Source organism: Lacerta agilis, chromosome 4 (assembly GCF_009819535.1).
Source record: "Lacerta agilis isolate rLacAgi1 chromosome 4, rLacAgi1.pri, whole genome shotgun sequence".
Taxonomy (NCBI): Eukaryota; Metazoa; Chordata; class Lepidosauria; order Squamata; family Lacertidae; genus Lacerta; species Lacerta agilis.
The window spans coordinates 15,961,001-15,974,698 of NC_046315.1; the positions used below are offsets into that span (position 1 = coordinate 15,961,001).

Below are 13,698 nucleotides of genomic sequence, written 5' to 3' on the forward strand. Positions count from 1 at the left end.
GAGATTATAGCCAAGAGCATTTCTCCCACCCCTTTCCCCGAGCTAATAAAAATGTGTGAGAAACAGCCAGAAGTCCCGGTTTTCTGCTCTTCTATAGGGATTTTGTTTCAGTGTCTCTTCCTCTGGCCTGTGCAAATAATGACAGGGGTCAGGATGGAAGCTCTCCGGGATTTGCTATTCAGAGCCAAACGACCATGAGAAAGAGAGGCAGCCGGCATTCCAAAGGGGAAATGCACAGTCCCTCTCGCCTTATAGCGAGTTTCAGAAAGTGCTATTCCTCTGGAATTTCCCAAACAGGACTCAAGCCAGCAGCCCAAGTGATGAATGGGAAGGTTGGGTTGCCAACAGAGAGGGGGTGGGGGAAAGAGAGAGAGAGAGATGGAAAAAGCATCCAGAAGGCTGTTTTTTCTTGAGGTTTCAAGTGTGTTATTAACCTCCTTCTCTCTTGGCCAAACAGTTTATGGCTGAGCAGTCGCAGAGAGCCGTTCTCCCTGGCCTTAAATCTAAGCAGCTTTCCATGGAAGATTCTATTGGAATCAGTGGGAGTTATTTTTAAGCAGAGAATGGAGGCAGAATGGGGCCCTGCTCTACCAGCCTCAGTCTGCTCTCAGCCAGCCCCCCCCTTCCTTACAACCAGTCCAAGGGGGCAGCTGCAGGGTCTGTCAGCTAACTCTTCTTCCATCTCATTGTTTCCCCTTGCAGGGAGCAAGATGAGGACAAAACTAGAATTTGTTGGCTCTGCCTGTCATTGGCTCAGGCTTCAACTTTGGCTGGCCTCTGTGTCCTCTGCCCCACTGGTCCAAGTGAATGGCTGAGTTATTTTACCGTCTTGAGTCTGATGAAGAGTTCTGGAGAACTCAACACCTTGAAGGGTTGTTTTTTTGTGATATTGTGCTGGCCTAATACAGGCATTGCCTTGATATGGATTTTATAATCTTTGATCTCTCTCTCTTCCTCTGTACATTCCCCCCACCCCACCCCGGTCACTGTATTCCTTTACTTTTCCCTGCCCCACCCTGGTTTTCAGTTTGCTTCCTCTCTGCAGTCAGCGGGCATTCAATGGGCAACGAAAATCTTCGTTTAGCTGTTTTTGGGGCGTCTCCCTCGCTTAATTCCTCCTCCCTAAAGTTTTTTGTACTTCTGCAACATTTGGCTTACTTAGAGTCTGCTAATATCTCCTCCTTACTTCTTGTTGTTGTTCAGTCGTTCAGTCATGTCCGACTTCATGATTTTGGAATTAGAATATGGGATTTAAACCTGGGACCGTTGCCTGGCTCACAGCTCCTATGTTTCAATGACTCTCTTCTCTACAAATACATAAGCTAGTGCTTGGTGTGTTACTTCTCTTCGGAGTAGCTTCACACTGTTCTGATGGCTCTTCCACCTGCACGTAGAGCCGGGGTAGAGAATTGCAGAGTGCATGAAGTAGCAGGGGACTTGCAATGTGGTTTGTAGGCAGTGAAGGAAGATTATAGGCTCTGCTGCTGAGCAGAGGCCACCACTTTTTTTCTAACCCAGTAAAGCACAAAGTGGGAGCACACGGATTAGGAATGGAAAACATTGGAGAGAGAGGATTATAGTGCATTACATTAATTGCAATAGGAGCTTAGAGCTGGGCTTGCCGAAGACACTATTAAATACAGTGGTACCTCAGGTTACATATCAGGTTACTGGTACAAACTCCGCTAACCCAGAAATAACGCTTCAGGTTAAGAACTTTGCTTCAGGATAAGAACAGAAATCGTGCTCTGGTGGTGCAGCAGCAGCGGGAGGTCCCATTAGCTAAAGTGGTGCTTCAGGTTAAGAACAGTTTCAGGTTCGTAACGGACCTCTGGAATGAATTAAGTACGTAACCAGAGGTACCACTGTAATGCACGGAAAGGATGCTGGCGTATCTGTCAAAAGTTCCACTGGAATACATACAGTATTGTAAGAACAGCATTAGCAAACATTGCCGAGTTATTTTCTTAATCAAATTTTCTTCAATAGGGATTTTTAAAATCACATTTTCCTATCGGGAGCAAAAAATACTTTCTCGGCTTAACATTAATGTTTCCAGAACAAGTTTCATGCACTAAAATGCATAACAGGCTGAAAGAGGTCAGGGAAGCCCATGTGAATGAAGATACACTTGTGAGATACACATTAGTTGTTGTTGTTGTTATGTTGTTGTTGTTGTTCAGTCGTTCAGTCGTGTCCGACTCTTCGTGACCCCATGTTGTTGTTATTATATCGCCCTTCATCTTAAGATTCAAGAGCAAGGAAGATTCTTTGCTGCTTAATATACCAAAATACTGAGCTCCAATTGTTTATGATATCTTCTTCATATCAAGGCAGTAGCCTATTATTAAATTAAAAACCTATCCAAAATAGTTTCAAGCTGGTGTTTCAGCAGTGGCTGCGAAGGAGGGGCTTCCACTGACACCATTATTTTTATCAACACTAATCTGATCACACCTGGCGATCCGTTAAAAATCTTAGGAGAGCTGGGTAGGCCACATATTCCCCCCCCCCCGAGCGGACCCAAGTTGGGACTGCCCCCTGGGGAACTTCCACACCTATGCCTGCCTGCAATTAGCCAATCTGCCTGCAATTCCGCTAGCGTGGCCATTGCCAAGCCGTCAACACTACCCGCCATTAAAGGTAAGCGGACTTATATTGACACTTTACCTAATCTGATCACATCTAGCACACATATTAGCAGGTTTGGAATGCTTAAAGCACTTCAAGTATGCTATACTTACAACATGGGCCAGTAACACAGCACCCATGGGTGCACAAGTAGCCAGAGGTCTTTGCTGCCCCCCCCCCCCAGCCCCAATCCAATTAAGCATGCAAAAAGGCCTCCAATCGGCTTCAATTATTTGGGGATGATGAGCACTGCACAACACCTGGAGAGCCAGAGGTCAGCCACCTTGCCTAAGGCGGGTGTGTAGCCTCATCCAGAACAGGTAAGCTGCTATGGCAGGTTGAATATAAGACACAGCCCTTAGAGCGAAGGGTTTATTGTACACCATTTTCAAAACATTTACAGAAATGCCATTACAAGTAATTTCATAGCAACAAAATGAAACATTTCTGGGAAATTAGCTGCCCGAGCTAAAACAAAGTGAACAAGGAAGTATTCCAGAGGCAGGGTCATTTTATGTTAAAAGGGTAGCGCCGATCTTGGAGAAATGCTACTCGTTGCCAGATTTTCACAAGGAAGGAAAAGGCTTGCTCCATTCAGTCCACCAGTGAGATAGCATATTCAAAATGAAAAAAAGGAAAATTACTACTTGATGTATTTCTCCATGAACTTTTTGTGAAATTCAGACCGTAGCGTGTCATTGACGAATCTTTTGTCCTTTTTCATCTCATCGACTCCCTTCGCACAGTTCTTGAAGACCACATCATCGTCCCATCTAAATCCAGGGAGAAGCAAAATATGTTAACTGCAATAATTAAAGAGAAAATGTGTGACATCACAACAAGACAAAGGGTAACGAGCGTTAATCCATGCTACAGTGCAATATCCAACGGCTACAGCCAGCAGGGCCAGTGATTTGTGGGGCTGTGCACTGGACTTGATGTGATTCATTATATATCTATGCTGATTTTTATTCACATGAATCACAAAGTGGCTTACAAACAATAAATAACAACAACAAAATAATAGAACATCACAAATCATATAGAACAATTAACAAATCATAAGCAAAACCATTACAATTCATAAAACACTATTAAAACAAATGAGGAAAACAGCACAATTGCAAAAAAAATTAATCACATTATAGGATTCGCAAAGTACTATAGCATTCATAATCTATAAGACAATATTAACAAAGTTAACAAAACAGCGACCAAAAAATAAACTTAAGCATACAATTAACATTCATTTAAAACAGGCATGTCCAACAGGTAGATCACTGAATGTCTGTGGTAGATCACTGGCTCCCCACAAAGAAGCTCAGCAATTTTGGCTCCCCTACATCTTTGCCCTGAAGCCCCCAAATCAGGGCTTTCCTTCCTAAAAAAAGCTCCAGTTTGACCCGAACCGCCCAAAACATGGATGGCTTTCCTTCCTAAAAAAAAGCTCAACAATCTCGACCTGAACCCCCCAAAAGGGGGTAGATCACAGCCAGTTTTTAACTCTGTGAGTAGATCGCTGTCCTTTGGAAGTTGGCCACCCCTGATTTAAAATATTCTGGAACTGTGACATTGGGGAGAAGTTGGGAACGAGTAATTTAGGTGGCCATCCCTATGTAAATGAAGCAGCTCCATACCTCCTCTTCACTTTGAAGTTTGCCTGAGGCTGAACTGGACCAGTGAGGTTCAACAAAGGGTTCCCACTCAGGATGTTCTCCATCCGTATCCTCTCCTCTTCAGCTTTCTGCTCTAGTTCCTGGCAAGGTGAGAAAAAGATGGTCCATGAGCTATAACATAGACCCTTATTTTCTGTTCCACCTGATTTCGAAGAAGCTGGAGACTTGGCCACATACAATTCTCAACCATCTTGTCCAGTCTATTTAGGTTTCTCTTTTCTGTTTTTCCTTCTTGCAGTACCAGGTTTTAAATTAAAGGCAGCTGTCACCGTTACAGGCTGAAAACAAACACACGTCAAATATTGGCTCGGTGTGCAGCACAAAGCTGCTCCGGGGTTTTGGCTTTATGTATCCCCCTGAGCTTGGAACAATAAAGTCAAAACAATGGAGGGCTGATCTTCAGATTTCCCCACAGCAGGCCATTGTTATCTCTTGATATGAATTCTCTAGGAAGGACAGGGAAGGCTGTAATGGGAGTTTGTGTCACTCTGTACATCAAAGAGGGCACTGAGTCCAGAAAGCTAGAAATCTCTCACCCACAAGCCTGGTTCGTTTGTCTGTATGGAAACCTGTGCATCTTCCTACATGCAGTTCCTTGTTGCCCATGGCTACCAAGCCAGGGCTTAAATATATATGGCAGATCTTCCGCATTAACAGATTCAGGACCAGCAGAACATTCTAGAGGGGCCACATACAGAAGGGTACCAGGTTCAACTCCTACTTAAAAGAGCAGTATTAGAGAGCAGTGAGAGATTTCACTTTCTTGGGTTCCATGATCACTGCAGATGGTGACAGCAGTCACGAAATTAGAAGACGCCTGCTTCTTGGGAGAAAAGCAATGACAAACCTAGACAGCATCTTAAAAAGCAAAGACATCACCTTGCCGACAAAGGTCCGTATAGTTAAAGCTATGGTTTTTCCAGTAGTAATGTACGGAAGTGAGAGCTGGACCATCAAGAAGGCTGATCGCCGAAGAATTGATGCTTTTGAATTATGGTGCTGGAGGAGACTCTTGAGAGTCCCATGGACTGCAAGAAGATCAAACCTATCCATTCTCAAGGAAATCGGCCCTGAGTGCTCACTAGAAGGACAGATCCTGAAGTTGAGGCTCCAGTACTTTGGCCACCTCATGAGAAGAGAAGACTCCCTGGAAAAGACCCTGATGTTGGGAAAGATTGAGGGCACAAGGAGAAGGGGACGACAGAGGATGAGATGGTTGGACAGTATTCTCGAAGCTACTAACATGAGTTTGGCCAAACTGCGGGAGGCAGTGAAGGATAGGCGTGCCTGGCGTGCTCTGGTCCATGGGGTCACGAAGAGTCGGACACGACTGAACGACTGAACAACAAATTAGAGAGCAATATTTAAGGCAGCTTGAAACATTGAAAGGCATAACTAGAGTTGGCAAGGGAAACAGAATAATTAATACCATAATGAAAACCAAAAGGCGGCCACATAGGGTTCTCCATCTTAAACAGCTTCTGCTGGCCTCTAGTGGCATCAAACAGTCATTTCTGGAAACTGTTTTCTGTAGCATTTGTATACAGCAGGGGTGGAAAACTGGATCCTGACATCCCCCAACCCCCACGGGGCAGTTGGGAAGGTGGGTGGGAGCTGCCCATCTGTCAGTCACCTGGTGTCACCAATGACATCAGGTGAAGAGTTTTCCTTTCATTCCTTGGCTTGAATTAAAGCCAGTTTGCAAAGGAACAGAATATTCCTTTTGCCAATGTGGTTTAAACTGCTCAGGGAAAGGAAGTGTTTCCCTGCAGGGCTTGCTGCAAGAACACAGCAAGACCTGCTTTGCGGAAGGATCAGCTATAGTATGGAGCCCCTAGTTGCCACAAGCCAGGCTTGCCAAGAAACAATAGAACGTTCACTCTATGGCTTCCAATCCATTTGGTCTGAGGGCTGCTCTGCTCTGATGTAAAGTAACCAGGGCTAAGGCTTTACTTTGGAGATCAGTGGATTACCCAAAAAGGGGACGGGGGTCGTTAAAACTATTTCTGACATAACAAAATCACATACAGTGTGTGTCCATTAATGTTGTTTGTTGCATGAAAGGCTAATTGCTTTCAAGTCTTCAGGCAGGGATTTAACACACACACACACACACACACACACACACACACACACACTCTTTGAAAGCTATACACATCATTAGCAGCGTAATGGCTGCAGAAACACCTGGCTTGCAGAAAGCTCCAGGTTAAGTCCCTAAATTGTGCCTGCCTCAAAGGATTCAGGCATTGGAGCTAGCAGAGACTCTACAAGTTAAATGGGCCAATGACCTGCCTATGGCAGCTTTTATAATAAGAATGAAAAGATGCTTACCTTTCGGGCCTGCTCCTCAGCTCGCTCCTTCTTGATCTTTTCTAGCTCAGCTAAAAGAGCAGCTGTGTCATCGTCACTCTCTTCATCGTAATCCTCATCTTCATCCTCCTCCTACAGATGCAGCAAAGGTTTAGCAAACACTGTCCCATCTCCTACCCACCGTGGAAACTTAGGCAGAACTTTGTGTGTAGCATTACAGACAACGGCATCTTATTTCCAACACAACGGATCAGGTGAACCTCCACATGAATGTCTTACACAGACATTTTTGCACTTTGCAATTTCCATAGGCCCATGTGATGTGCCAATATACTGCCACGTGTGCTGCATGCAAGCTTTTAAGTTTAAGCACACCAACTGCAGTGCTTCAAGAATGGCCTGTGTTGCCCAAGCTTACTAGCCAATCTCAGTATGACAAAATGTTCCATCAAAACAATTTGGGTTCAGTGCATCTTGTCAGTTTCCCCAAAATTGACAGTATAAAAATCATCCTCTCTTCTCTACATGTACCATGACTGTACCATTTTAAAATGAAGTGACTGTTCCTCTAAAATTCAGGCCTGCGCAAGGCACAACCCACCGCACAGTGTGTGGCCCATCAGTTAAGTACTGTGGGCAAAACAGGTGCCTGACAGCCCATATATCATAGAATTTCCAAAGTCCTAGACAGGCAGACAGGTCAGAAGACTTATGGAACCACAGGTCGCTTGCAATGCACAGCTGCCAGGCTGTTTTTGCCTTAGCTGATTGCAAGTTGCACATACCTATCCCAAAGAGGCCCTGCAGCAGGTGTAGGAAACCTGTGGCCCTCAGATGTCATTGGGCTCCAGCTCCCATCAGCCCTAGCCAGCATGGCCAGTGGACAAGGCTGACTCAAGCTGCAGCTGGGCAACAGGTTCTCCTCTATTGCCCTAGAGAAGCACCCTGTGTTTGACGTTTAAGCAGGGAGAAGGAATATGCCAATAAAGGATGAATGAATGAATGAATGGATGGATGGATTTTGTCAACACTTCACACTCAGATATTAGAAAGACTGTGTGCCACACAGTTCCGCTAATGGACTACTATTCTGATAGCAGGGTTGTACCCATCAGGGTTCCTCTGCTGATGGAAAGCACCTTGAGCCACTGTCGGCTTCCATCAATAGATCAGGGATGTGATTTTCACCAACTCCCCCTTCCCACTCTATCTGCACCAGGGGCTTGGGGAAAATGAATAAAAATCACCCTGCTCCCTGTTCTGCTGATGGAAACCTCTGTCAAAGCAAAAAAGGATGCATCCAGCCACCTAACATAGCTGAGTGGAAATATTAAAGTGGCAAAAACTTGTTTTCACTTCTGATTTTTAAAGCATCTGCTTTTCTGTCCAGCAAATACTGTTTCCCAACATCCATGAATACATACGTCAGTCAAAGGATCATCTGCATCCAGGTTAGCTGCAGGGATCTGATCTAGCCGGGGTTTCTTAGACACAGAAGAGGACGTTGTGTGCTCTGGGGAGCAAACACAGGAAAAATCGTAAGAACTCGGGTGACCAGCAGCAACAAAAGAAAAGCGACCGAAACATAGAGAATCACCAACACTGAGCTTACTGCGAACCCAAGTGCAAAAACAAAATAGAACTACTAGAATCACATGAACCTTTTGCCAACACAAACCAGTGTTAAGTCATTTGTTGCATGTACAACCCTGCCTGGCATCATCTCACTCTTGGATCAAACTCCTTCAGATGTCTGAGGAAACCCACATTAAGGAGACAGACTTGGCTTGATCCTTGCTTTTTGGAAGGAGGTCTCAAAAACCGAGGAGGGTATAATACTTCCCTCTTCTACTGCTTTGCTTTGCAATTCACTCTCAGCTGGCTGAAACTGCAATAATTAAAGCCTGGTTTCTCCTATTAGGCTCATGGTACCCTTAACATTACCCTGTCTAAGGAGCAAAGTTGCCTGGCAGGGATCTATGTGATGAGGGGGTCTCTCCTGATCATCCAATACTTGCACTTTAAAAAAATGGGTTTAATGCAGGTTTTAATGATGTGAACTGCTTCCACACTTTCCTCACAATAAGAATTATAAAATATTTTAATTTTTTTAATATTTTAGAATTGTTTGTAAAAAAAATTTTAAAATATTTTCAAAATATTCTTACTGCCTACATACAATTCCTTGTTGTCTACGGGTACCAGGCAAGTGCTCAAATTCTTAATTCTACTGGGATTAACTATTGTTGAATGACCTGGAACTGTCCTTGAGACACAACATGATTCCCAAGCAGCCTGCAAGCCACAGCCTGACCACCCCTCCGAAAGGGAAAATAATCTGCCAAAACAACACAGACCTCGCGCAGGCCTGTCTCTGTTCTTCTCCCTCACGACAACTCTCTCCCTCTCCTCCAGTTCTCTCCTGAAGTCACGGTTGCGTACCTCTTCAGGGGCATCCTGGGTGGTTTGTCTGAAACAAGAAGCAAGCACAGAAGTTGAAGGGAAGGAATTGTCCACATACAGCTGACACATTGCAGTTGCTGTGACTATGAGAGGTGAAACATTCGTAACAAATATCACCTTGGCCAAACGCTCGTCATTTTACTTATTACAAATGACTAACCCACTCTGAAGACTTCTAGAGCACCTCAATACATTTAAAAGGAATAATCGGAAACTTAAAACAACAGAGAATAAGCTTTTAAAAAGCAGTAAAATCTGGTGGCAGTTGAGTCTCCCTGGGAAAGGCATTCCAGGACTCGGAACCAACACAGAAAAGAGGCAGGGAGGCAGGGGGACCTGAAGAAGGGCCTAAGAGAATGAAGGAAAGCATAGCATTTCAGGTACCCCATATGCCAAGCTGAATTGGGCTTTGAAAGCTGCTGTTTTATGGCAAATGGGTCACTGCCCCACCAACTTCAGGGTGCCCTTAGCCAATCTGCACCTGCCCCCTTTAGTACATACAACCAGCCCAGGGGGCAGCTTCTTTCTCCTAAGTCCCAATGTTGCTCAACAGGGAGGGAGATGGGGACAACCCTAGATTTAGTTAGCTCTAGCTGTCTACAGCTCTGACCCTGTTCACTGCTGGCCTCCATTCTTTATGCTCTACCACTTCCAATGGGCAACAGCCACCATTGGCCTTTTAAGGTTAAGGACCAGTATCAGAACTAGCAAAGTGGTACTAGGCAAGCTATTATTCTTGCAGCTTCAACCCACTTCTACAGTATGGAGATAATGACACTGCCCAACATTATCAGTAACTGCAAGCTTTCAGCATTGATTTGGAAGCAGATTCCTTCAAATTACAGGTGCTATTATAACCCCACAGTACACATGAGGGATAGGGAAGCTGAGGAAAAGGTCCGAAAAAGCACAGCAGCCAAAAACCAGTCAGATCTTTTACTGGTCCTCATGATGAGCCCGTTGTTAGATCCAGTTTAAACTGCATGCTCGTATCCATCTGGTTGTGGAAGATGCTTTGCCCTTATTGCCCACTTGTGAAGTTCTACAAGAATTCTGAGATGGCCGTAAAACAGTGGTGGGAAACCTTTGGACTGCAAGCCTAATTAGACTCACCATGCTGGACGACTTCCGCTTTGGGTGGGAGGAAGATGGCCGAAAATTCCAACTCTCCCGAGTCTCATGGGGTAATTAGGGGCTGAGATGGGAGTAAATCAGCCTCCCGAAATCTTCCCAGGATCGGTGGGAAGAGCTGCCTCGTCCGCGATGCCCATTAACCCTGTCCCGACCTCTGAGGAGGGAGGGAAAGGGGGGTTTGGACGCATAGCCCCCGAGAGAACTTCGGCTCTCCCTGACGCCACTCTTCCTGCCCTGGGTTCCAGGACTTAAGTGAATAATTCGGTAATGTTTTGGACTTGCTTCAGACAAGAAGGAGAAGAGATATTTTGCTTAAAAATCCAGCCACCGAGAAGATAAGAAGAAAAGAGGACTGTAACATTCTATCGGTATGTGGGAATTGAATGAAGGGGGGGGGGAGCCTTGCTGCATGCTATGGAGTTTGGATATTTCTGTGGGCAAAACCCCCCTTGAAGAAACGCTCTTAGTATTTACAAGTGAGATTGGAGATAAACTGTGTGGAAAGGAATTTACGACATAATTACACCCCTGGCTGTTTGGTTGCCTCTTTACCTCTGTTAGAGACTTAGCCGACTTCTTGGAGTGTCTGGAGTGATTTATGACGCAGATTAATTAGAGGTCGACTGCAGCAGATCGGGCTGTGAAAGTCATAGAGAGTGGAAATGCCATAAACTTTTTTAAAATGTACGGACTTATATATGGAAAGGCTCCCACTCTTGGAAAGACTTTGAAGCAGCCAGAATGATTTAAGCAAGCGCAAAATATGGAATTCATCGAAGTTAAGTTAAGATGGCGACCGTTGAGATGGGACTTTTGGATAAGAACGAGAGGCGCTGTGCCAGGGGGGTGGAAAAGAGTATGGACATAAAATCCACACAGTCAGGATGGATTTTGGTTGTTTTATCTCACTTGTGAAAGCACTCAGTGGCATGAAAGAAAATGAAAAGAAGGACAACATCAGAAAAGAGATGGAAGACACCGGACTACGGAAGGCAATGAAATTAAGAGGATGATCAAGATCCTGATTGTCTGAAGCAAGGGAAGTCTTAAAAGAAAAATCTAATAATTCGGCAATTTATTTGGACTTATTTGGACTAATTGGGTTATATGGATTAATTGATATTTATAAATATATGATGTGATTTTTATGATTGGAAAAGTTAATAAAAATGATATGAAAAAAAAAATAGACTCACCATGCTGACCCATTCGGCTCATGGGGCCAGTTTGGTCAACCAAAACCCACCTCCCATATACCTGATGCCATATATGACATCAAGTGCAGGGCAAGTGAAGATATGACTTGGTTGAAAGCAGAATTTATAGGAACCATTGAGCAACTGATTGCTGTGTCTTACAAAGTGCTGTTCCTCTACCCATAAAGTTCTTCCAACTGCTCAGATAAAGAAAAATGGGTCACTGGTGGTCAAGTGATTGACAAGCCATTTGACACCCTCCTGTCAAAACTGGTCTGCAAGGGTCGGGGGTGGTAAGGATCTGTATCCAATTCTCCACCCTTCTAACAAAGTTAGTTTTGCAAAGACACCCACGAAAGTAAATCGCTCACACAAATTACAAAGCGTTTGTCTGTCCACCCGCACAGCACTTGTGCTATGCTGTTAGCCAGAAAGAAAACAAATAATGAAATCACTTTTAGTTTGCAAATGTTTTCCTGTAGCAAACCCTACCTGCCAAAGGGACAGGAAAAACTATTCCCTGCTAAAGACAAAATAAAGAAACACTGCAGAAAACAATACCCACAAGAAACATAAACTGTTACCTGTATTTGATTTTAGTATGAGAGGGAAGATCTCGGCTGGAATATTGTTTGGAGAGCTGACTTAAGTCACCTTCTCCTTTCCCTCTCCCTCCTCTTGCAGGTTCAAACGTTGGTCTTGCTGCAGTAGTCATCTTTAATACTGTGAGATCAAATGCACATCATGGATGGAGGCTAGAGCCTGCCAGAGCAAAAAAAGCAACAAATCTAAATCAACAAGCATTGCAAGCCTTATTACCACACACTGCAGTCCCACATAAAACCACCCCTCTGAGGCAGGTATTACATTTTTTAAAAAAGCAAGATAGCTGCTTATGACGCATTGAGCACCATGCACAATTTGGTCCTACGAGCCTAGGCCTAGGCAGCAAATCAGGAAGTCCCTGCCTTAATTCTCACCTCTACCATAACCTCACTACTTGGATTTTAGCAAGCCATTCTGCAATAAACCTCAACACCACACTCTTGTAGTAATGATGGCGACAGTACTGACATACCCAAGAGTTAGCCAACTGGCTGCCCTCCAGATGTTCCTGGACTCCCATCAGCCCTACCCAACATAGCCAAAGGTGATGGGAGTTATAGTCCACAGAACTGGACTACAGTTGGAGGGCGCCATGTTGGCTGCCCCTACCTTACAGGGCTGCTGTATGGCATTCAACTGGATAATACATGGGCACTGCTTGAAGCGCTTGAAAACGCTAGGTGGGCATTAAGCATCACCTCCTTACCCTTACATTCCGTGTGCTCTGGTTTCCGTCAAGTGTCCCATTGCACCAGAAACGTTTTAGTCATGACCGAGAAAGCTGTCTGTGGACAAACGCCAGTTCTACTGGCCTGAAAAGCGATATGAGCGTCGCAACACCATAGTCGCCTTTGAATGGACTTAACCGTGCGGAGGTCCTTTATCTTCACCCTTACATTACGGTATAGGAACGGAGGCAATACTCTTCCATTCACTCCTACTATTCTGCATTGATTCACCTAATAATCCATTAAACTGATTTACTGCGATCACCTCGTTGTCATGTACAGACAGTACTGCAAAAGGACATGCTTGGCATTTTAACCCCCTGCACCTTTAGTGCGACCCGCCTTTTTCCCGCTTATCTTTGTACAAAGAAACGGTAATAGCTGTTGTGAGAAGGCGTTGCTACTGAAAAACAAATTCTTTAAAGAAACGAAGCCATGCTCTCCCTGCGCGGCAACCGACCTAAATCACCGGCGTCTCCTGCTACGTAAGGGGAGGCCTGCTGGGCCAGGCCAAAGGCCCACCCGAGGCCCCTGTGTTCCCCTGTTCTCACCCGTGGGCAGCCCAGGAGTCAGGACTTGAGGCCTCCCGCTCCTGCGACCCCCACCAAAGGGCGCTCGGAGGCACGGAAGCCGCGACAGGGGAGGCACGGGCAACTTCCAGCCTCCGAAGTCGCCCCTTCCCCTCGGCGGCCGTGTCCCCCGCCCGAGAGGCTCACCGGCTGCTCCCTCCTCACAGGTACCGGGGCGGCGCGGCCACTAAGCCGGCAGATCCGTCGCAACCTCCGCACTCCCGGCAACCACCGCGCCCAGCGCTGCAAGTGCGCGCGCAGACCCCGAAGCCATAGAAAATCAACAGGCTAGAAGGACGCGCCGCTCTAGTTTCCGGTTAAAACAAACAAATAAATAAATCGCGTCGCTCTGGGCATAAGCATGTGTTTGGTCGCGCGATGG

At 45.4% G+C, this 13,698-nt stretch overlaps 1 protein-coding gene across 2 annotated transcripts; it reads right to left on the minus strand.

Annotated features, from left to right (window-relative positions):
* Positions 1–2,989: 2,989 nt before the first annotated feature.
* Positions 2,990–13,561, minus strand: CWC15 (CWC15 spliceosome associated protein homolog). 2 transcript variants are annotated; one of them, XM_033146147.1, is made up of 7 exons: positions 13,464–13,561; positions 11,998–12,175; positions 8,978–9,090; positions 8,045–8,133; positions 6,642–6,752; positions 4,269–4,387; positions 2,990–3,404 (listed from the first exon to the last, which is right to left on the minus strand). In XM_033146147.1, exons 2-7 carry the CDS (start codon positions 12,126–12,128, stop codon positions 3,275–3,277), a joined length of 693 nt encoding a protein of 230 aa, XP_033002038.1. In that variant the 5' UTR covers positions 12,129–12,175; positions 13,464–13,561; the 3' UTR covers positions 2,990–3,274. The 2 variants fall into 2 exon arrangements, with proteins under 2 accessions (XP_033002038.1, XP_033002039.1); XM_033146148.1 differs by lacking the exon at positions 13,464–13,561 and adding an exon at positions 13,299–13,401.
* Positions 13,562–13,698: the final 137 nt, after the last annotated feature.